The following is a 22,280-nucleotide window of genomic DNA, read 5'->3' as shown; positions in this document are numbered from 1 at the left end:
ATTTTTATTAAACAATTAGATTACGAGCTCGAGATTTCTATCATGCATATAAATATTATGATCTAATAACATCTTTAGTATAAATCTAGAAGTCATTCAAAACATTACCTAAATCCTCTTGGCAGACACCTTGAAAACACAAAGAAGCAGCCATCATTTTGTTAACAAATGCACTCTGCTATGCTACATAACAGAATAGATAGTGAGTAGTGTAGCCAATCAGAGAATGGCATTTGTGATAGAATGCTAATAGATTTATACTAAAAGTCAATAGCAAAGGAGTGGTAATGTTTGAATTGATGATAAACATGTTTTAATAACCTGGTTCAAGGGTTGTGTCGGGAGAATGTTGGTCCAAAGTCTTTAAAGCTTTATACTAAGCACGGCAAGAACAAGGGCCACTGTTATGTGAAATTGTTTCAAAATAATCCCACGATTACAGACTGAAAAGACTAAACTTAAACCATACAATTCTGATTGAGAGTTGAACTGGTGTTTTCTCATATCTGACATAAAAAATAAAGAAAGAAAAGAGAGTTGTAGGAAAAAGGATCTATTACATGTAAGTTAATTCTGTTAGAAAAGTAAGCCAGAAAACTACAAGAAAACCTTTAAGAAAAGTCACATAGGATCAGCAGAGTGCTCAATTCACTACTCAGAAAATTTTGGATCAACAATAGCAATATGATTGGTTGATTTTTGTCATTAGCCCTTTGAGCTATCTTAGTTGTGTAATAAATATACTGATCATTGTTTGTCACAGCCCAGGAAGAAGTACACAACAGTACTATCTAGATCATTGAAGCAAGCAATGATGAAAAACTGTAAAAACCATACCCTATTTGTGACCAAACATCTCACTATCTCAGTCTGATTTACCATTTTCCACACTTCTCAGTTCAACTTTAAGACCTAACTGAGAGTGGAGTTTTGTTCAGACTTAGATGTGAGAACCACAGTAACTCCTGGTTTAGTCCACTGGTCAACAGCCTAGCTCTTTACATATTTTTTGCACCGTTACTGGCTATGGCTTCCCTAGCTTGATATCCAGTAGTGAAATTATGATGTCTTTGAATTTGATGGGACAAGTGCATCCGTCCAATCAAAAAATTTCTTCATAATTTTATACCAAAATAACTGTTTGAGTCAAGAAATTTTATCTGCTAGACTGGATCTAAATTTGGGGTAGATGTCTGTTTTTTGAATACCAGGGACTGACTATATTTGCCTCTTAAAATCCACCAGTATGCTGACACCATACATAAGGCAAATCATAGTTTAATATTCACAAAAATGCTATACAAAAGAATATCATGTTCTCAATCTATAATTTATTCCAGCTTACCATTGACTACAGTACTGGTAATATAATTTAATAAATCCACATTCAAAGTGAAATGTAAAAGGTCCTTGCATACATATGTACATAGCCTAAATGCTACAGGAAAGAAAATTATCTGAAATCAGTTATCCTGAGTCAGAGTATTGAAATTCCTATTTCTCGCATACATTATTTTGCAAAATGCTTGCACAAATGAAGTTTCTAAAGTAAAATTATTGTAATCTAATTTTTCCACATTAATTTGGTTTAATCAAACAATCGAGCACTTTACACTCATTAAAATAGTTAGTAGTGAAAACATTTGTACAATTTTTAACATCAGCGACTATACATCAGGTCCCCTAGTTTGCATCTAACTTTGGTTTTAAATTGCATGTGCTGTCACCAACCAGGGGAAAAGGTATATGCAAATAATATGTGTAATTATTTTTTTTTTAGATAAGGCAAATCATCAGCTGCAACAGATTTCTTTTAATGAGGTGAAAACTATATGTAAAAAGTGAAATCAAACAGAATAAATAGTTCTCATAGAAGGGTTATGCCAATCTGTTGATGCTGAGAGCTGCAAACAAAGAGGACATTCATTAGTCCTCCACAATTTCTTCAATTCCCTCAATCCCTTGTGCTTCAGACGAAGTCCCTGGGCACTCATTTGCAACTGATGGGCCAGGTTTTTCTGGTGAAACTTCACTAGTTGTGCTATCTTTGGGAAAGAAATCTCCAATCCCTGAAAATGAGAATGCATATCACGGTTACGAGTAAAAATACTTTGTCACTGTTGACAATGCATTGTTTCAGAAAGTATCTATATCTCTCCATGGAAGGTTTTTTGGGTTTGACTACCCCCCCACCCCTCGCCTCCCCCCCCCCCCCCCCCGTGGGAAATTTACTTTACAGTGGAATCATAATTTTGTTTCAAAAGTTCGGCTCATTTTTTGTTTAAACAATACCAGTACTTTGTTCATAGGGGTGACTCTGAAAAGCATAGTAATTGATTTCAGGGACATGAATTATGTATCAACCTCTAGACATTAGAAAATTTAGCAGATTTGCACTGTGGAACTCGTTACGATGCAAACTCTTTATAATAAAATGGCAAACAGGTCACTATCAGTGTTGACTTAAAATGAGCAGGTGGTGATTTTACAAAGAAAATTATTGACACCTCTCGAAACATGAGTACTATCTTGTGGCACATTACACATGTCTTGAAAACTTTAACAGCAAGTCTCTTTCTTATCTGAAAATACCTTTCTGCCATTTGGGAGAAGGCCACCATTTTACAGGGTTTCCTCCATTATACTTGTTCTTGTTTCCTGAACTAGTTGGTGAACCAAAACTACTGGCAGCTGATGATGATCCTCCACCAACTTGCTTACGAGGTGCTTTAGCACCAACAGCTGCAACAAGAACAACATCATAACCATATTAGGGGTGAATGAGTGGCAGGGTTTGACATATCCACTAGCTTGTCGTACTGTAATCCGAGGTAGCTAATTAACACTTGGGTGAATGACTGTCACTAGCATTAGATACCTAGTGTTGTTCTGTAAAATATCCAGACCTCATGACAAAAGGTTTCTGTTAGTTACGGCCTCCTACCCCCTGGAAATTCCAGTTTTGCTTCATTCTCTCCCTTAAAATGTTTGGCATTTAAGGCTCCCACCCCACTGCAATCACCAAGGGGTTAAGTCCTGGGGGGGGGGGGGTACTCCCTTATATGGGCTTTATCTAGGTATGTGCGTCCCAAAGGATATGGTTTTTCAGCTGTTTTGGTCATAAATTAAAATAGGGTGTCGATTTTGGTCATAAATAGGGTATGGTTTTTGCACTCTTGTCTTCAAATTGGCTATATTTCTTAGAAGAAGTTACTTTTTCATCATTATCGATAAGACCATCAACAAACGCCCTTCATGAATTATGTTTAGGGCAACTGTGTCAGAAGCAATGGTCATAAAGAGGGTATTGAATTTTTGGTCAGATCATAAATAGGGTAGTGAAACTTGCAGATTTTGGTCATAAATAGGGTAAGGGTTTAGGGAGGCAGGCCACACACCCCCACCCAACTTTTCTGGGAGTACCCCCTCCCTGGGGGTTAAGTTATTTTCATCCTTTTATATGTGATACTCAAATCTGCAATTTTGTTGGCAAAATAATGGGCTAAGAATGAGGGGCACCCATAGACCTGTGAAATGATTCTATTCTCTTTTTCGATCTTATATATTTCTGATCAACAACTCTAAAATATTTAATTACCATTATAAATGTGGGTATATTTCATGACAATGGATTCACCTCAGTGAAGATTGCCCACATTTATTTATATCCTGTTAGAAACCAAGAGCTATGAATCATCTGAATTTTGTTTCTATATCATTAGGGGAAATCTCTTGTATTGACCACGAAATAAAACGATTGATCACTTGAACCAAAAACGTTTAAGCTTGACATTAGATCACTGTCAAGAAAAAAAACGACCGAGCAAGTAGGTTTGATTGGCAACAGTGAGTGTTGATTAGCAAGACATCATTAAGCTTTATACGCTTTAGTTTCAATACCTAGTCACAACGTGAATTTATGAACTTTGAAGGTGTTGATTTCACCCTGATTTAAAGGAACGTAGAAATTCGTCCTCGATGCCTACTTTTGTGTCAGCACTCTAAAATATCAGTGTATAACATTATAACTAGAATGATCTTCAGTTTAATAGTAAATTTATTAATCAAATCTGTTCAAACCGAATTCAGAAGCAAATCGAATGAAATGAACATGATCCACTCGATGCACGCGGGACGCTATGCATGGCCTTTAATTAGTGTTAAATACACGAAATTAATTCATTTACCTCTTCTTCCAGCACCGTCTGCTTTCGTTCGTACCATTTTCCTCAGCTAAGGTGAACTCGAACTAAATTTTCACTGTAAATCGGTGAAAGGTGAAAATCAAAATGTCTTCCTTCGAATCTTCGCGCCTTTTTAAAGTTGATCTCGCGCCACATCACTTCGAGGCTTACCTGACCGGAAGTTCCGTTGTTCTCATGGCAACACATGAAGTGAAGGCAACATAGAAGCCACTGCTGCGTGAACTTTGATTGATGATTTTAATTTACAAACTTTGAAGAGCTATATCTAATGCTGTCCTTCTTGTCCCTTTCTCTAAACAGGTAAGTTAAACTGCTTAGATATGCTGAACTTGTCATCAATCATTTTTAACAAACAGAAAAGCTACATAGTGTTTAAACAATGCTCACATTCCAGTCGCGAAGTTTTGAAGTAGTCCTCTATTAGTCAAGAGACTCGATCGTCTTTGTGCGCTCGAACTCCTTGAGTATGGTAAAGTGAAAAAACCCAAGTTAAAAATTTAAAAAATTGAAAAACTTGGGTCATCTTTTTCTTAACATCGTATTGTCCCTGAAACTCGACTAAAACAGACAGTATGAATCGATCAAAACTAAAATTTGAACTTGTGTTTTGTAACTTAAAATTTACATGAAAGCTTACATACTTTGATTTTTCTTACAGTGTTATACTATAGTATCATTACTGTCTGCTGATGCTGCAGAATGCTCGTTATTTGCTTGATTATTATAAATAATTCTATTTACTTTTTGTGGCAGATAAATATCAAAGCATCTAATAAAACAGACAGAATACAACATGACAGAATTGATGAACAAGATACCTGCCCAGAAAACAGGTTCAGAATTCCTAGTCACCTCTCATTTTACAATAAGCCACGAGGATCGATGGGCGCCAAATAAGGATCCACAGGTGTACAAGAGTACTTTTAAAAAGGACTACCCACCCCTCCCTCTGACTAAAAGGGAACGCATACCATCCCCATCTCCTGCAACAATCATGCACAAAGATGACCGGTACAATGATAAGTGTTCAATGACCCGAGGGCACTTTGTTGAGAAAAGTCTTGGGAAACAGGATTATGCGAATTCTACATCAGCATTGACAAGAACAAATTTTAAGATGGATTCTGACAGACAGTTGAAGTCATTCCAGACAACACACAAAGAATATTATCCAGTTCGACCTCTTGATGAAGCCAGGAACCCTGCTGCCACAGGAAAGAGTGACTGGATGCGAAGTTACATTCCACAAGGTGAGTTGCCATCCTGAGGTCTCCTGAGGCATGGGTTGTCATTAAGTTTTCAAGTGGGCGGCACTATTTGTAGGAGCAGGCAGCTGATTTTGCATAATTGTTTAAAGAAATTGGAAGAATAAACCAGTAGGGTACCCCCAGATCATTAAATAGATGCTGACTTTCACTGGCAATTGACAACTTTTGACAATCCTGTGAAGGGGGGGAGGGGGGGAGGAGCTACATGTATATAAAATCATCATTAAGGGTGATTTTCTGTAAGGTTGAAATCTATCTCTTACATGTACGCTTTAAATGTAGTTCCTATCATACTGTTTACCAGGTTGATATGCAAAAAGAAACCAGGATAACTTGAAGGGTGTTTTTTGTTGTTGTTGTTTATTACAAAAAGAACTCCAAAAACCTTCAGTTCTAATTGAACATCTTCCAATTCCATAGACAGAACTCTCAGATAACTCTCCTACATGTACTTTTGACAGTAGCAGATGGCTGGCAAAGAGGCTTTACCCCAGTTCTTACCAACTATCAGTCCTGGAGCAGAACTAAAATAACTTCTTTTGAATAATTCTAAGATTTATGTCACAAAAAAAAAGTATCATTTACCATACATTGTACAGCCCATTAATAAATTAAAGACAAAATTCAATTCCCTGTGGACCAACAACATGGTCTATGACAAGCCCTCGATCACAGCTATCATCTAAGAGTAAACTTTGGAAATGGTTATGTAGGTGACAAAGAGAAAGAACTTTGGCCACACTCAGATTACCGTAGTAAGTTCTTGGGTAAACAGGTAAGTAAAAGAGATGTTGTGGCACCTTTTGACAAGTTTGATGGACCACCCACTATTACTGGGGATGCAAGAACCCACCACTTGGGACAATTTACAACAACCACAAAGTCAGAGTTTATTGGACGTTATCTACAAAGACAACATCTCGCGGATCCTGCTTTAAGGGTGAGTTGGTAACAAAACCATGACAGAGCAAACATATTATAAAAAGGTAATCTGATCAAAGAAAAATGAGTGGGGAACCTTACATTCAGCAGGAGCAGGGAATGAAGAAAGTCAGTGACAGGGAGGTGGAAATCAAGTCATGATTTAACTCCCTTAAAATAATACCCAAATCATGCTAATTGTATGCTACAAAGTAATCTCTCCACATGATTGTAAAAATTTCGTTGTTCTCCCGTGGCTACTGATTTTTGTTGTTGTTGTTCTTTGATTCACAATGGATTCACCTTAAGGTCATTCCTCACATTTGCATTGCGCATCCTTACTGCGCATAATTTATGGCATCATTAGCGCGCGCTTGTGCATGCGCATATTGAAAACATGATGGATTTGCCTTGATATTGAGCTCTGTCAGTTGAAAAATGGCTCTAGCTCACCAACGAGCATGGGCACCCCAATTTTTTTTCCAGTCGTTGTAATCAACTAATCATAAGCTTTGCGTGAGAAAAGACTGATCTAATTTCTATTGCTGAAAATTGAATAAATAAGAAAAATAGCAAATACACTGTGGTCTTTTCTGTTTTGCAGTTGGTAACCACGTCAAGAAATTTGGTTCAAATTTTAATCAAGGATTTAGCTTTCTGTCTGAATCAAACTTAAATGTTTATTTGTGGTCCGACACAATGTATTGACTGTAGTTTAATGCGTGTTCTTATGAGTCCAGGCTTACAAAGATGGTACAATGACTGGGAATGCGTTCTTATAATAAGCATTAAATAATGCAAAAATGGGGCATTTTCAATGCCTCACTGCTCATTAATGAGCATGGGCACCCCCCTTTTTTATTTCAAAATTGAAGTTATCATATGACAAATATTCAGTGGACAAAGTTTGAACAAAAATCTATTGTCACTTTTATTTCAGAGGAATTACCTTAAGAGACCTTAGTACCACCAGTTTTACTAAGTGTGACTAGTTACTCTAAGCAACATGGCTCTGCTGTGATAGTTCTGGGTTAAATCAATCTGTTTTCAATGCCTTGTAGGACAGGGGATCAAGCATTCCTCAAGGTGACCAGGAAAAGTGCAATTACTCCACTTCAACCCAACAAGATTCCTTCAGAAGACCGAGTTTTCAAGATTTCACCCCTTTTGACAGAGAAGATGCTGTCAACAGACTGCGTAGAACAACTTTCCAACTAGGTGACAGGCGTGTCCCTGGACACTTGAAGACCACGGCCGCAGAATCCTATCCTTCACGTTTAATGTCAGGTGAGTTGACATTATATTTTATATCTTCCTTGATCCAGAGTCCAATTTTTTAAAACTTTTCTAGAATTTTTACAATTTATAAACAAAGGTGAAAACTTAATATTACTAGAAGAAAGTATATTGCTTGGTACATGTAGCTCTCACAGTTGGCCTCACTTTAGGTTTTCATTCATACACTCAGTAGTTATACTCATTTAATTACTCCATGTTTGGCTTGGGAAAAAAAACTGTTTGAGTTTGTGAGTGTGAAATTATTCAGAGGTTTTGCTTGCCATTGATTTATGTTTGGTCAAATGATGAAGCATTCATTGCGCTTTTGCCTCCTCTTTGAACAAATATAAACTTTGCAGAACTTTTTAAATTGTGATTATGGAGTACGTTACCATCATTTTGTTGTAGACAAGAGTATTTCTGCCAACCTTGACATGGGAAAGAGCAGCTTTCCTGAGGGAGACATGGATCCATTACGAGCTCATGAGAGAGTCAGTGTGACAACAAATGACATCTTCTTTGGGAACCCTACCACCGGATTTAGAAATAAAATAGTGGATGGTTCTCATCTGAGAACTGAATCACATGTGGATCTGGGAGCAGCAAGGGGAGCACGCTTTTATGACACTTCAATGAAGTCGGACTTCAAAGCGGTATCAGCACCATACAAAAAAGCTGCATCAGGATTGACCACAAATAGCAGCATCCCATTGGACTATTACAGTAAGTAGAAGATGTGAATTCTGACTGTTATTTTTCACATGTCACAGATGGTTACAGCCAATCATGACCAGCCTCACTAAACCTTAAAATCCTGGTTACAGTATCGGTCAAAGAGATTGCAGCATTACACATGTGTAAAGTGCATTTACTACATGCATGTTGCATGCAGTGACCACGCACTTTACATGCACCAAACATGCAAATGTGTGTAACCGATTATATTGAAAGTTGCGTGTTTCGAATACAAGTTAGCAGTGGCTTTTTGTTTTGCAGAATACATGCAAATGCGTGCATGAATAACAAAGCATTTCTTCCTCCAATTTAAGATGGCGGAACACAGTTTTCAAGTGCCTATGCCTAATTCACCATTACCTTTAAACTATTTATGCTTTGGTGCCCGTTTTTGGCAAGAGTCGATTCTCTCCTCAACAAGGACAACCTCTTGTAGAACCTTGCTTTCTACAGGTCGAGCAAGCGCTTTTACAATGAAATGGGTCTGGTTCCTAAATTTAGAAAGAGTAGAAGATGTAGAACGAAATTAGAAAAGCAAAATATCCAACTGAAAGCAGAAATGACCAATTACTCGTGTTTCTCACCTCCGCGGATTCTTCGACTTCGAAGGTATTCTTGACCTTTGGCTTTCCCTGGCCACGTCCATCGGTACATTCTCCCTGGTATCAATGAAATAACTGTTCTTCTAATATGACACAGATATAAGCACTATTTTGACTTGGAAATACGTCGAATTGACAAGGTTTGCCTGGATGCGCTTCTCAATTTATTTTCCACGCGCGCTTCTTGTGATGAAGTGTGATGTGGAAATTAGCTGTAAAATGGTATCTAATGTGCATGTGCACCAGCTGACTGTGTCCCTTTAACCACAGAAGGGTTTATTCTCACATTTTGGCTAAGGTGTGTGCTGTTGCCATGGCAACAGGGCTGCTTGAAAACAAGGCTTAAAAAATGGTTTTTGTTTATTTAAAAAAAATCCAGTCGTTAGATTTTTTTCATCATTTTCCCCACTACAAAATGACATTAAATCCCTTCTGTCAACACTGTTCTAATAAAATTTTGACACAGACGATTTTTGTAATTCGCCATAAATCGTTTTCTGTATTATTAAAAATTCCCCATGTCAAAATTCAGATTTTCTGTGATAGGTCATTCACATGGTTTCTGAACTATTTTTTTGCCAAATTTCTTGAAATTCTAATGACTAGATCGTTAGAAATCTGCAAGTTTCTGTAAAAGCAATCGGTCTCAATTTTTTGAGCAACTGCACATGCGCTGCATTTAACTGGGTTCTTTCGGTAACAAAGAAAAAGCTGAGAATCGCTGGGTTCTTTGCATCATTACCTTTTCTAACATATCTTTGTAATAAAAGACTGAAGCCATCAATACACTGTGTTCAGTTATAGAGAAAAATAGCACAGATTGTGCGGATGTTAAGTAAATAAAATGATCGCTCTATTGACAGCATGTTTGTTTTTTGCAGTCCTTGTGCACGCACTGAATTGCATCAGCAAAAGCGTGCGCAAAAAATGTGTTCGGCCACCTTAAATACATGCATACTCATGAAATCACATGCAAATGCATGTCACTACAAGAACAGTAACTTTTACACATGTGCATGTAGGTGCTGGAATCCCTTTGACTAGTTAGTACTGTAAGTTGAAATGTTACCAGTTGCAAAGCACTACCAGCTAATGATTATGAATGAGTATAATATTTTGGTCTTGTTCTTTTATTTAGGTGATGCACCTGTTACCGTGCCAACAAGCTGGGGTGATTTCCCATCACATGCTGGTGTTCCCAAACTCATCCCCAATCCCCTAGCTGTTGATAATGTAAGTTTAGAGTTTACAATATTATTATTTTTATTTAACGAATGGTTCCAAGGTTTGCAATAACCTGTCTACTCTTTCAACAGCTTAAAAAGTCGCATATAAAACCTCCAATTCCAGAGGAAAGAGAATTCAGCACAACACACCAAAGAACATACACACCAAAGAGGACTTCAAGAAGAAACGTTGATCCTGGCAGCTTACAGCGCAGCTCTGTTCCACTTGGAACCTTAAATGCCTATATTTGAGACAAGTTCTTGTGGTTTATTATTTTGTAATAAATGCATGTACATGTACAGTGTAAAATACTTGATGTGTTTATGTTACAATTTAAGTTGTCTATACCTAGCTAGGTAAGGTATTTATCTACACCAAAAACAATTAACTGTCTGTAGATTATTATAAAAAGCACCTGTAATTTTATCATTAAGTTCTGTAGCACTGATGCAACGTTGCATTGCACTTACCTTTACACGCAAAGAAAGCTTGTAACAGTCTGTTAAGATAACATGTTAGTAGGCCTGCATATGTATTGTGCAGTAGAGTCCCACTTTGAAAAATAAAATGTCATTCTATTCCATATAAATAACAATATGAAGTGTCACACTCTTTGTTAGCAAAGTGTGTGTGTTTTTAGTGTTCTCTTAGAACAAAACCATTGTGTAATGAACCATTAAGATGATAAAAATATAAACATGACATGCTCAGCATCCAGCCTTTGCATGGAATAAATACATGTACATATGTCAAGTTGGATGTGAAAAAAAGATGAGAAAGCATAAAAGAACCAAGAAGATAAACTAAGGGGCAATGCTCACATCAGCAGCCACTGCTAAACTGTGAGTTGAATGTTGCTACATGTACATGCATCTTGCAGTCCATATGTTCCATTGATTAAAAGGCTGTGCTTTGCTTATTAAGCTTGTCTGATTGGTGGCCTGAATACTCTCGACTATTACTAGCCATCTGGGGTGACTACGCAGTAAAAATCTAGGTACCAAGAAGCTTAATTCAGTTTTCAAGTAATCAAGAAAACAGACTGAGACTTATTTGCAAATATATTTAATTTTGATCAAAGCAAACTTTCATACCCTAGGATTTTGAGTGCCCATTTACACTTGCACTTTGGCTGTCGCAAACAGAAGTCAATAACATTTTCTTTCGATTACAGTAGTTGAAATATTAACAGAAGTAAACAGCAGTGCTTAAGCTCATACCTGGACAAATATAAACCATGCAATATTTTTCAACTAACACACCAACTTAACACAGTTACTCAACAGACTTATCCTCACAATTTGAGTAAACATCATCAAAAAACACATGTCAAAGACTTTTCTCATTATTTCTCACAGAACACAGAAAAGAACTCCTACAAGTACATCCAAAATGTTTCTCTTGTATCTGGAAGCACTAATTCCAAGCTATTGTTAGAGCTTTTCAACTTGAACAGGCATAGGTGTAACCCATTTGTCTGTGTGGTACACGCTCTCTCCAACTTTCCAATCAGGAACATCCTTCATGATTTGTGCTTCAAGCTCTTCGTTTTCTTTCAGTAAACGCAAACAGCTATAAGGAGAAAGAATGATGATTACACCAAAATGCAACTTTAATAAGCAGGGCAGTTACTACTCCAATGTTGGGTTCATTGATACAATTACTGGTACATTATCATCATAACCAAATGTTCCAGAACTTTGGATTTCGAGCATGGTGTTAGTCAGTGACCCAGGCCTGCAGATGGGTTAGATGCTCTACCACTAAGCTACATGAGACTAATGGGAACCAATGTCGCTAGGTAACCAGGTTCAAATCTGATACATTTTCCACAAACTGCTAGCATTTGACAAAGCTAGGTTTGACAGAGATAAGATTAAAGTTGATCAGTCAGTGGCAAACACTACTCAGGGAAAAAAGAAAAGAGATTTTTTGAGTTCTCTTCCAGCATAAGTAATAATCTTGTTATAATTGTTCATTAGAAAGGTATTCCAATAACCATCACTAATACAAAACCAAAGAAATCATTATGGACAATCACATCCAATTAATTTCAGCTCAATTTTTCTGCTGACTCCAAAAGCAAGCACAGCAAATTATTGTTAAAATATGTCAAACAATATCTACTCTTCTAAGTAAATTCTGATTACAGTTTGGCCCAGCAGAGACATTACAGGTACACTGTGCCTCAGGGCTTTATCTCGCTCTTAGTACTGGTAACAACAAAAGAACTGATTGGTATTATACATGTTTAATAGACAATGTACTTTTTTATTAAACATAAGCTTACATGTACCTTCTGTCGTGTTCTGCTTGCAGAAGTGGTAGCACTCCAATTCTGGCATACCTCTGCTCCTTCAGGAGTTCACTGCCGATTGCAAAAGCAAGCAGGACAAAGAGTTACACTGTAATATATATGGAAATGCACCTTCTCGATCAGCAAATACTCGGTAAAGTTGAGCTTGGTGAAAAATTAACTTAGACTTTCTATAGTAAAACACGTCCAAACGTTTACTACCTTCAGCTTCAGAACGTAAATAATATTAGTACTAGTATAGGTATTCATTAGCTGTTCATTTGCTTCCGTTGGCACGGGCTAAAAATAAAAGCAACCAATATAAAACATAGCACATACACTGTGCATGTAGCTCAACACACACATACCAGCGTTGTCTGTTTCCCATGATAACCTTATAAAATCCGAAAGCCATCACGGCAGCTCCACCAATAAACAATGCCACACCAGACGGTCCTCTTTTTGGGATATTTCTAGCGAACTCTATGGGAGGATAACCACCTTTTGGTGGCATTTCTTGCTTCACCGGCTGTTTCAGCAAGGAGGACGCCATTTTGCTTTTTCACGTCGATTCTGGTTCCCAGTCTTCTGCAACATAGGCTTGCAAAGCGTACACAGCGCCGACACCTGACCTAAAACGTTCGGTCAGGCTGACGTTCGGTTAACTTTCTTGTTTTGAATTACGCTGCAGAAAGATATATTTGTTCCTGAACTAGCGTGAGGTCCATAACCTAAAAAAATAGTCTATTTATTTTGTTTTGGAAAGTTTGAAGAGCAAACCAAAGGCGAGTTCAATTAACGTCTAAGAAAAGAACGAGACCGAAATTCTTTTATAGACCACGCGGACGAAACAAGCAAGTACAATGAAGTACTTATGACAGTGGCTCTAAATGACTCTTCAGATAAATTTATTTATCTGTTCTCGGCAAACGTGCACGCCTAGGTTAAACTCATCTTTTTTTCTTTTTCTTTTTTTTTTTCGGACCGTTCAGGGAACTTAGACTGCTCCTTGTCTTCGCAGACCAGTTTGCCATTTAATAAAATTAATATTTTAAGGCATATGTTCGTCTCATCCCAAACATACCCAAATTCTAGCCAATTTCTCAACCCGTTCCTCAGTTCCCTAGCTAATGTAACTACCCAGCATCATGAAATACTCTCTATTTAAAACATAGGGCCAACAAAAACTGATGTGCCACCGGAGAAGACAAATCCAATGGGAAAGTTTCATAATAGGAGGGAAGTTTAAGGTAGCAGCAATTTTATTTCTAAGATTCAAATGAGACCTAGTAATAGTTGTGAATGAACCAGTTTACAGGTTTTCTACGACTCCAGATCTACGTAAGTCTAGCCAAGAGAACATTTTCTCTTGGTCCCGCATAGTTTGTAGTTGAAATAACAAATTCACAGAACGATGATGTACAATACATTGTTCCTATTTTTCGCAAGTCACATCTAAGTTACACCTGATCAACAACTATGAATAGTTGGTGAGCTTATGCTACGTTAATTTCGTGTAATAACATTTTTTCTTGGTGGAAGAATATCCCCAGAGCCCTTCCTTTCTTTTCGATAAGAATGTGATAGTAGTAAGGGAGTACATCGGCGTTGCTCCGCAGTGGTTGCGCATTAGATTGTAACGTAACACTCCTCGTCGCGTTACATGACAAGCGCTTGTATCGGAAGAATATAAGTCTCCTTCGCAGCCGTTATTTGGGTCATCACGAAGCGCTCCTATCCAAGAGAAGCATTGCGTGACCAATCAAATAACGACCGCAGAAGGCAGTGACAGTGGAGGGGGAAGGTTGCATCTTTGTTCTCAGTGGTGTCCAGTTTCCTCCGCATGCCAAGGAGTGACATTTGAAGGGATCTTATGTGGGTCGCTTATGTCATCTGACATCGTCATTTTCAAATCATTTGGTGCTAAAGATGCCTTCCGTGCAAAAGCTACAACAGCCTCTAAAAAAACAAAAAAATAAAGTGATTAAAACTGGATACTCCTTATTTTAAGAATGTTTTTTATAGATCATATGCAAGGATATTTTGCCGACATCGCGAGGGCTGAGAAAAAAAATACTAGAAATGAGTAGAATTAGTCTTAATTTAAAAATTGTTTTCTTGCTAATCCTGATTGCAGAGAGACTTTGCATCAATTAATTGATTAATCATAGTGATTTCAAGACAGGTCTTGCAATGGTGTTAAAAAGACTGAAACAGGTTAAAGGTTTTCTACCTGTAGTTCGATCGTCTGTGTAATCTCCGATTGGTTTGCCATCCCTAAAGACTCTAATTGTCGGTAGAAATCTGACATGCAGTTTCTTGCAGATGTTTTCGCCGCTTCCTGCACAGTTCACCTACAAATAATGAGAAATATATGTAAGATTTCCACTACGATGACGCCTTGACACCTTTAGTTCTCCATTACAGTTATTGCAGCCGGACCTTCTACCCTTGGGAGCTACTCTCTTCAAATTCTGGGATGAAAATGGCTCGCCTACTTTGTCCTTGGTTTATGAACAAGGTCGCGCGCGATTGATCGGCTACATTAGAAATAAGCTTTGAACCAAGAGTTAATAATCAGGAGTATACCGGCTCTCTCTGTAACTCAAACTATGCCCTGATTAAGCTATATTTAGCAGAAAATCTGCAGAATGTATCTAGGCATATATAAATTGTGCTCGGCAACTTTTTAGCAACTTTTGAAGTCTTGTACAACTTGTGCGCAACTTTGAGTAGCTTTGGGCCCTTGAGCAACTCTTGGGCAACTTTAGTCAATTTTTTGTGCCAGAAATGAATTTCCCCTTTTTCAGGGGATGTCGAGTTCAGCTTCAACTGGTAATGAAAAGCCTTTTGAAAAATTAAAGGCGTTTCGCTTTGTTTATGTTTTGTTAGTCCGTGCGCCCACGAACAGGACAGTAGCCATTTGCCCACAAACCTTGAATCAATTTCCAGCGGTTGCGGAATCACTGTAATATTTACTTCCTTTTGAATTTCGGGCTGAAAATGTCACTATCATTTGATATCATGTCAAACCATAACTATGGTCAAACGAAGCAAGTTGTTTAAAGCTTTTCTGTTAATAAAGTGGCGTATGTCAAATTGTTGATAAGCAATTTGTTGAACTTTTAGGACAACGTTTGTCATTTTGGGTCAACTTTGGAGCAACTTTTTGACCCGTTTTTGAGCAACGTTTTCGACATTTTTAAGCACAATCTATACATGCCTAATCACGCATGTATCACACCAATGGAAAGAAAAAAACATTTATTAACGACAAGCTACAAGTTTTTCTCAATCTCTTGAGTACCTTTGCAAAGAAAACGTTCAGTCTCGATCCCTGTGCTTTAATAGCTGCCTTTTCGTAAATGGGAGCAAATTTTTGACAGTGTGGGCACCTGCAATGGAAATTATTGACTATTTCATCAGAAATTTGTGACAGAGTTAAGCTCATCATTTTCTCAACGATAATAAGGAGATCTAGCAGGGATTGGGGGGTCTTTAGGTGCGAATGAAGCCCTACACCTGCTCAGAGAACGGCTAGTGAAAAATGACGAGTGTTAGTTAATCCTTCACCTCTTCGCCGCTGCTGCGCAACTCGTAACTGATCGTTTGGAAGGGGCTAAACGCAAGTAAAACTAGTGTGAACTGGTAACGTTTTACACATTTACACGTCTTTAAACGACAGAGCTAATGACAAATGATCGTCACGCTAATAGCGTTTTGTGAAAGACGATCTCGAGCTTCACAGTACGATGGTGATTGACTTATCAATCTCTCCGTTTAACCACTCCGTTCTTTTATGAATTTTTTGCCAATATTTGCATCTCTACGTCAAAATGCTCCGCTCGTGGCTGGACATATTTTACTCAGTTAAGTTCAAAACGTAAATCTAGCCACTGCCTTCACTATTCAACTATTCCAAAACCGATTAGTACATTTAGTTTACCAAACAAAGGAAAATTGACTTCAAACAGAACAATAGAACGTGATCCTTGTGATTCCAGAGGATTTTCGTGATGGTTTTTTTTTTTTTTCCTTAGCCGAATTATTTAAAACATTTCAATTTAACTACCTACACTGAGGCATGCATAGACTACTGTTTTAAAACTAGTGTGTTGATTACCTACCATGGAGCGAAAAAATCCACCATTGCAACCTGGGACACAGTAAGGTAGTTCTCAAAGGTATCATCTGTGAGCTCTTCAACAGGCGATTGTTCTCCGGCTTCCAAAGTTATCGCCAGAGCTGCAAAAATTGTCATCGAAGCGAGTAGAAACTTCATGTTGTCGGCAACAAGGTGAAAATAGCAAGACTTTGTCTGTTGCAACGATAGCTGGTGCTTACGAACGTTGTACCAGCGCGTGTCTCTAAGCGTAAGTTGACAGATATTTGTGGAGAAATCTCTTATAGATGAAATGTGACTAAACCTGCAGGACCCGTAATATTTGTTTTATATATGCTTTGTTTAATTCTTTTGGCCAGCGACCACCAGAAACACCCGTATAAGCAATTTATCGGACAATCACGCAAAAAAGATCGTGCAAGCATAAGAATATTCTCTTGTTAAGCAGTGAACAAGATTACTAGCCCTTTGGGTTTCTTGCATAAGAGCCAGAGAATATAACAATATTCATCGAAAATACCGAAAAAAATCTCAGGGAAACTATTGTGCTCTGTTAGCAGTAAAAATTCTGTCATAAAGGTCTTGTCTTTATAGCAGTTTACAGTAGTAAATCGCAAAAAGACTATTACCGTTAAAATTGTAGTTCGCATAACATTCATGACTGCACTCAAATCACTGCTTCATCGAGCTTTACTGTGGAAAAGTGTCCTGGGAACGAGATTGAGACATGATTCCCTTCTTTGAGATACTGGGAACGAGTAAAAGCATGCCTCACTGTGAGGACTACAAACAAGCACTTTGCTAGTCAGCTCACTGCATGGTTTACTGCTGGAAATAAAATCTAATTTGGACAAATTTCTCTTCGGATGAAAAAGAATTGGCCGGGGCATACAAGTTAACTAAGGCAGCGTCCACACTAATCCGTCACGAAAACGGAGCTTTTCAACAACGCTCTTCGATTCAAACCGGGGGAATTTGAGAACGTCTACCTTTTCGTTTTCGTGTTGACGGAAAAAATTTTGCCTGAAACGGAGCTTCTCGAAAACGATGGATCATGTGATTTCCCTGAGCGAGTTTTCCTAAAAAAAACAAAGCCAAAATAACCTTTACATTACCTTAGGCCATCTAGGGCGTCAACCATGGATCTCCACCTGACTCTATTTTTGGCAGTTCTCTTTGCCTCTATCCAAGTGATACTCTTCTTGGCTTGCTCGTCTTGCACACTTCGCCTCCAGGATTGCTTTGGGCGGCCTCTTCTTCTGAACCCCTGAGGGTTCCACTCGAGGGCGGAAAGTGTGATGCTATTCTCAGGCTTCCGTAGCGTATGCCCGATCCATTTCCGATTTCTTCTCTTAATGCTCTCTTCTATACGACTTTGTTCAACAAACAAAATAACCTTTGATTGCTGCGTTTTTAAATTCCTCCGGCGTGGTGTGGATGTGACTTAAGCCCATGCAGTTCCACAGCTCTTCGAAAACCTGTGGATTCTACTGATTCAAGATGGCAGATATATCTGATCAGTCGCCACACAACTATCTAGGACTTAAACAACTTCTTTTTGCCTTTTTTTGAATAAATGACTTCTTGAAAGTAATTCTTAAAATTTGTTAAGTGTATGGAGAAAACAAAAAGAATTGGGTGGTTAAAAAATAATATTAGCTTTTCACGTAGGATGACTACATTATGCAAACATCTTCATTGGTATTTTTGAACACATATCTGAATGTTCAGAAATACAGCATTTCGATGGATAACAGAGAGAAACGAGCCTTTTTATTTGGACTCTAGCCTGCCAGCACTTCACGAAGTCTGGGACCGATCGTCTGTCCGGATTTTTGTATTTTTATTATTATTAGCGATCGTTGTTTGAAACCGTTCATTATTTTGACACTTTTGAAAAATTTTAAAAGACATGTAACCTAAAACTGAAATTGAGAATACAAGGGATACCGCCTTGGATTTATGGTCGGAAATGCTAAAGTTTTGGCCCGCGCAGTGTGAGGTGTTCAGGTTAATAGAGCGAGAAACAGTACTTGATGGATTGTAATGTTAGATATTCAGTGAACGCGAGACAGAATCACGTGAGATGTAATTTTGTGGATCAGTGCACAAGTCCGCAGCCATTGGCCCTTTCGCTTGACTATTTACAACCACCCAATCCGATTTTTTCCCTTTGATGTTTTTTTCTTTTTTTTTGGTAAACTTCTCGGAATCAGAGACCAGAACATGTCACAGAACATTTATCTCCAAACCGATGCGTACTGCAATGGAGTTCACTTTGCCGAAACTTAAACGACAACTTACTTGTTGTCTTTGTTCAAACACCTACAAGAAACCTAACATTCTTGCTTGTTATCACTTATTTTGCTGTGAGTGCTTGGAGAAACACGCATCATCGAGCGAAAGAGACGGAAAATTCAGCTGTCCCGAGTGTGAAACTCAGGTTGACATCCCTGATGGAAGGCGTTTTGATGATCTGCCGACGAGTCTTCCTCACTACCGTCTATGACTATCTCGCCATTCGCCAGAGTGAAGAAGGAGATGAGCTGAGGCGTTCAAAATGTGACTTGAACGAGGGACCTGAAATCCATCACTGCTTTGAGTGTCGAAACTTTCTATGTCGCGATTGTCTTTTGAACACCATCTCTAAAGGGCACAGAGCCAAAGTAGTCAAGGATTTTCAAGACGAAGATTACGAGGACGTGTTAAATCCAAAGTCATTTTGCACAGTTAAGTATCATGAAAGAAAATTGATGGAATTGCATTTGCCAATCGTGCATCAACACTGATCACAGGAACCACGACATCGTCCCACTTGACAAAGTGTGTGTTGAGGAGAAATCAGATTTGTTGGCAAGCGCTAAGTTAGCTAAAGAGAAGCAAAAAGCCTACGAAGATGTGATTCAGCAGTTTAAATCGGCAGCTGCTGAACTGGAAACTAATATTGCTGCTGCAAAACAAGAGGTTTCTGACGCAGCTGAGCAAATGATAGCCGCGATTCGAGAGCGGCAGCGTGAAGCTAATGATGCCCTGGATAGAACGCTGGCGTCAAGAACCGAGAAATTAAGCAGTGCGAAGCAGCAAGCGAAATCGTTTACAAAACGGATCAACCAAGCAGCAGAGTTCACTAGTGACCTGGAGCATGGAGGTTCAAGTGCTGGCGTGCTACAAAACAAGTCAAGCCTGGAACAGCGATTTGACGAGCTTTGCAAATCGAAAGTGCCATCACTTCCGGGTCATGCAGCATTCATTAGGTTCTTTCCGACTTGCCTACCCGAGAGTGTAAACCTGGGATTCATCGCGTGGAAGACGGCTACTTGCGAGGGACTGACTCAAACTTTTCAAGCTGGTTTAGAAGCAGAATTAACGCTTCGCCTACACACACCGCCAGGGGAAGTATGGCACACGAATCTTCGCGATCAAGTTGAAGTTTTCGTGGAACCCGCTGAAGAGGTGGCAAGTTTAGTTATTCGTGAGAAAGAAGATGGAAACTTCCAAGTGAAGTTCACACCTAAAATACCCGGCTGCTACACTATCAACGCCAAATTAAACGCTGTCACTCTCACTGGTAGTCCTTTCACGGTCCAAGCTCAGGAGCGAAGATTTTCTGTGGACTTAGTTAGCGAGCTGCACATGCCAAGAGAAGGTCCAGTAAAGCGGCCTCGTGGAATTGCTGTAAATAGGAAAGGGGAGATTGCTGTCACAGATTACGAGGGCCACTGTGTTGCCTTATTGGACAATGCTGGCAGGTTTATTAGGAAACTGGGCAGCGAGGGAGAATCGGATGGATATTTCAAACATCCAGCCGACGTTACCTTCCTGACTGACGACGAGCTACTGGTGGCATATGAATGGAATCAGCGAATACAACAGCTTGACGTGCGTACAGGAAACTTTTTAAAGAGCTTCGGGAGAAAAGGTTCGCAAAGCGGAGAGTTTCAGAATCCGCTCAGTGTGTGCACCGATGATCAAGGACAGGTTGTTGTCTCTGACTGGTTAAATGACAGAATACAAATATTCTTAGCAAACGGTCAGCCAGTGTTTACAGCCGGATCCAGTGGCCCAGAACACATCAGTAGCCCACTGAGTTGTGTAGCACACAAAAACAAGCTCATTGTGAGTGATGGCGTCGATCACTGTGTAAAAGGTTTTTGATAAGCAAGCTCAGTTTCTGTATAAGTTTGGGAGAAAAGGCTGTGACGACGGGTGCTTTAATAAGCCTTCAGCTATGTGCGTGGACCGTTTCGGCAATGTACTCGTGTGTGATACCAAGAATGCCCGTGTACAACAGTTTAGTTTAGACGGCCGTTTCACTGGCAAGAGTTCCACCGTGCTGCTCAGTCCTGCGGGTATAGCCGCTGCCCCAGATGGTCGAATCCTTGTGACTGATGGCGAAGCCAACAAACTCTACTGCATACGTTGAATGCGCTATATATTTGTACACGAAATAAAAACCTAAGACATGTAAGCAGTTAGGCATAGTGAGTAAATTTTCTTCCGCGTTAAGTTCTGGTGCTTGCAAATTGGTGTGAAATGTCGATAGCGTGATTGCATGGTCGCCACTTTTCCGACACCTTGTTCCAGGATTTCTTGGCATACTACCGAAATTAAGAATTTCTCACAGCATCAACTTTGCGATAACTATAAAATTGAACGCGATTATTTAAGTAAGGGTGTTGTTTTTTCCTAATTTTAGCGAGAGTCCTGGGAAATAACCTTTCAAACATGAAAAGTCCCGTTACTGAGGGGATAGGTTAAGTAAAAATTAAGTGCAAAATCTAGAATGTATCTTTTGTATATGGGTATCGTCTGAAAATGTCAATACCGCTTGACATTAATAGCACATGCCAATTGCATCGGATCGGAAATTCAGTTGACTCAGTTATTTGCTATGTTGATAGTAAGACTTAATATCAACATGGATGGTGTAATGAATTCAAGAAATTATGGTCAAAATTAAGCAAAGGCGAGATTATATTTGATCAGCAAGTCAATAGAAAACAAAAAAATGATATCAATACCTAGTCTTGTTAGTTAATCTCTTTTTTATTGATTGATTGATCAATTAACTTAAAAGTGATTAATTTATAAATCATTTTTATCGTCAAGTAACTTTTTAAGAAGGCTAATCGTCCTTCAGTTAGGCAGAGGACGAATTCGATAGGCGTGTAAATTGTTACGTAAAAAATCATTTTATTACTCAATAATTTACCATGGCTACGAACCAGCTTAGAAAAAGTTTCAACCAGTTTTAATGTTATAGTTATATCAGCTTGTATAACAGCTCCTATGTAGATATTTGTTCCCTGAGTTTGTAAATTGGTCAACAAGGAAGAACGTGACAAAATCATTCTTGAAAGCAACTTTTAACAATTTTCATTTCACTTCAAATCTATATGGTATACCATTAGCACCTTGATTTAAATGGTTTTCGTAAAATATAATTTGAGTATTTTAAAAAATTGTTAACCCAATGCAATATTATTCGATTAAGTCATCGTTACTACATCTACAATCCTACAGCCAAAAGTCCTTAAGACACTCAGCTTATATCGTGGGCGGAAACATCAATGTTTGTCTGCTCTTGCTTGTTTTTTTTCGAGTTCTTATTTAGTTATTACCCCC

General features: G+C 38.6%; 4 protein-coding genes and 1 pseudogene across 4 annotated transcripts; 2 read left to right on the top strand and 3 right to left on the bottom strand.

Moving 5' to 3' along the window:
• Positions 1 to 1,262: 1,262 nt before the first annotated feature.
• On the bottom strand, positions 1,263 to 4,318 carry LOC145497594 (PCNA-associated factor-like). Its single transcript, XM_081477417.1, has 3 exons — positions 4,188 to 4,318; positions 2,593 to 2,742; positions 1,263 to 2,069 (listed from the first exon to the last, which is right to left on the bottom strand). Exons 1-3 carry the CDS (start codon positions 4,222 to 4,224, stop codon positions 1,927 to 1,929), a joined length of 330 nt encoding a protein of 109 aa, XP_081333543.1. The 5' UTR covers positions 4,225 to 4,318; the 3' UTR covers positions 1,263 to 1,926.
• An 86-nt stretch (positions 4,319 to 4,404) lies between these two features.
• On the top strand, positions 4,405 to 11,267 carry LOC145497555 (uncharacterized). The gene is made up of 7 exons (XM_081477376.1): positions 4,405 to 4,505; positions 4,959 to 5,455; positions 6,187 to 6,413; positions 7,456 to 7,681; positions 8,081 to 8,395; positions 10,148 to 10,242; positions 10,326 to 11,267. The coding sequence occupies exons 2-7, from the start codon at positions 4,999 to 5,001 to the stop codon at positions 10,485 to 10,487; spliced, it is 1,482 nt and encodes a 493-aa protein (XP_081333502.1). The 5' UTR covers positions 4,405 to 4,505; positions 4,959 to 4,998; the 3' UTR covers positions 10,488 to 11,267.
• Positions 11,268 to 11,424: 157 nt separating this feature from the next.
• On the bottom strand, positions 11,425 to 13,158 carry LOC145497584 (NADH dehydrogenase [ubiquinone] 1 alpha subcomplex subunit 13-like). Its single transcript, XM_081477406.1, has 3 exons — positions 12,901 to 13,158; positions 12,533 to 12,604; positions 11,425 to 11,808 (listed from the first exon to the last, which is right to left on the bottom strand). Exons 1-3 carry the CDS (start codon positions 13,083 to 13,085, stop codon positions 11,670 to 11,672), a joined length of 396 nt encoding a protein of 131 aa, XP_081333532.1. The 5' UTR covers positions 13,086 to 13,158; the 3' UTR covers positions 11,425 to 11,669.
• A 118-nt stretch (positions 13,159 to 13,276) lies between these two features.
• Positions 13,277 to 17,008, bottom strand: LOC145497574 (protein disulfide-isomerase A3-like). Its single transcript, XM_081477394.1, has 4 exons — positions 16,660 to 17,008; positions 15,840 to 15,927; positions 14,766 to 14,886; positions 13,277 to 14,491 (listed from the first exon to the last, which is right to left on the bottom strand). Exons 1-4 carry the CDS (start codon positions 16,812 to 16,814, stop codon positions 14,352 to 14,354), a joined length of 504 nt encoding a protein of 167 aa, XP_081333520.1. The 5' UTR covers positions 16,815 to 17,008; the 3' UTR covers positions 13,277 to 14,351.
• Positions 17,009 to 19,654: 2,646 nt separating this feature from the next.
• On the top strand, positions 19,655 to 22,277 carry LOC145497548 (uncharacterized; annotated as a pseudogene).
• Positions 22,278 to 22,280: the final 3 nt, after the last annotated feature.

This window comes from Orbicella franksi, chromosome 1, assembly GCF_964199315.1.
Source record: "Orbicella franksi chromosome 1, jaOrbFran1.1, whole genome shotgun sequence".
In the NCBI taxonomy this organism is placed as follows: domain Eukaryota; kingdom Metazoa; phylum Cnidaria; class Anthozoa; order Scleractinia; family Merulinidae; genus Orbicella; species Orbicella franksi.
Note: the sequence above shows the minus strand (reverse complement) of the source record. Positions and strands in the feature narration are given on the sequence as shown.

Bases quoted from the DNA above. Each gene is read 5' to 3' on its own strand.
- LOC145497594 (XM_081477417.1), bottom strand. From the start codon at position 4,224: ATGGTACGAACGAAAGCAGACGGTGCTGGAAGAAGAG. The intron at 2,743-4,187 runs GTAAATGAATTA...TTCTTGTTGCAG, and splicing joins AGACGGTGCTGGAAGAAGAG to CTGTTGGTGCTAAAGCACCT. The intron at 2,070-2,592 runs GTATTTTCAGAT...TCTCATTTTCAG, and splicing joins TTCTCCCAAATGGCAGAAAG to GGATTGGAGATTTCTTTCCC.
- LOC145497555 (XM_081477376.1), top strand. From the start codon at position 4,999: ATGACAGAATTGATGAACAAGATACCTGCCCAGAAAACAGGTTCAGAA. The intron at 7,682-8,080 runs GTGAGTTGACAT...ATTTTGTTGTAG, and splicing joins TCCTTCACGTTTAATGTCAG to ACAAGAGTATTTCTGCCAAC. The intron at 10,243-10,325 runs GTAAGTTTAGAG...CTCTTTCAACAG, and splicing joins ATCCCCTAGCTGTTGATAAT to CTTAAAAAGTCGCATATAAA.
- LOC145497574 (XM_081477394.1), bottom strand. From the start codon at position 16,814: ATGAAGTTTCTACTCGCTTCGATGACAATTTTTGCAGCTCTGGCGATA. The intron at 14,887-15,839 runs GTACTCAAGAGA...CATTATTTGTAG, and splicing joins TGAACGTTTTCTTTGCAAAG to GTGAACTGTGCAGGAAGCGG. The intron at 14,492-14,765 runs GTAGAAAACCTT...TTGTTTTTTTAG, and splicing joins CACAGACGATCGAACTACAG to AGGCTGTTGTAGCTTTTGCA.
- LOC145497584 (XM_081477406.1), bottom strand. From the start codon at position 13,085: ATGGCGTCCTCCTTGCTGAAACAGCCGGTGAAGCAAGAAATGCCACCA. The intron at 12,605-12,900 runs GTATGTGTGTGT...TGCAATCGGCAG, and splicing joins ATGGGAAACAGACAACGCTG to TGAACTCCTGAAGGAGCAGA. The intron at 11,809-12,532 runs GTACATGTAAGC...TTCTCCTTATAG, and splicing joins CAAGCAGAACACGACAGAAG to CTGTTTGCGTTTACTGAAAG.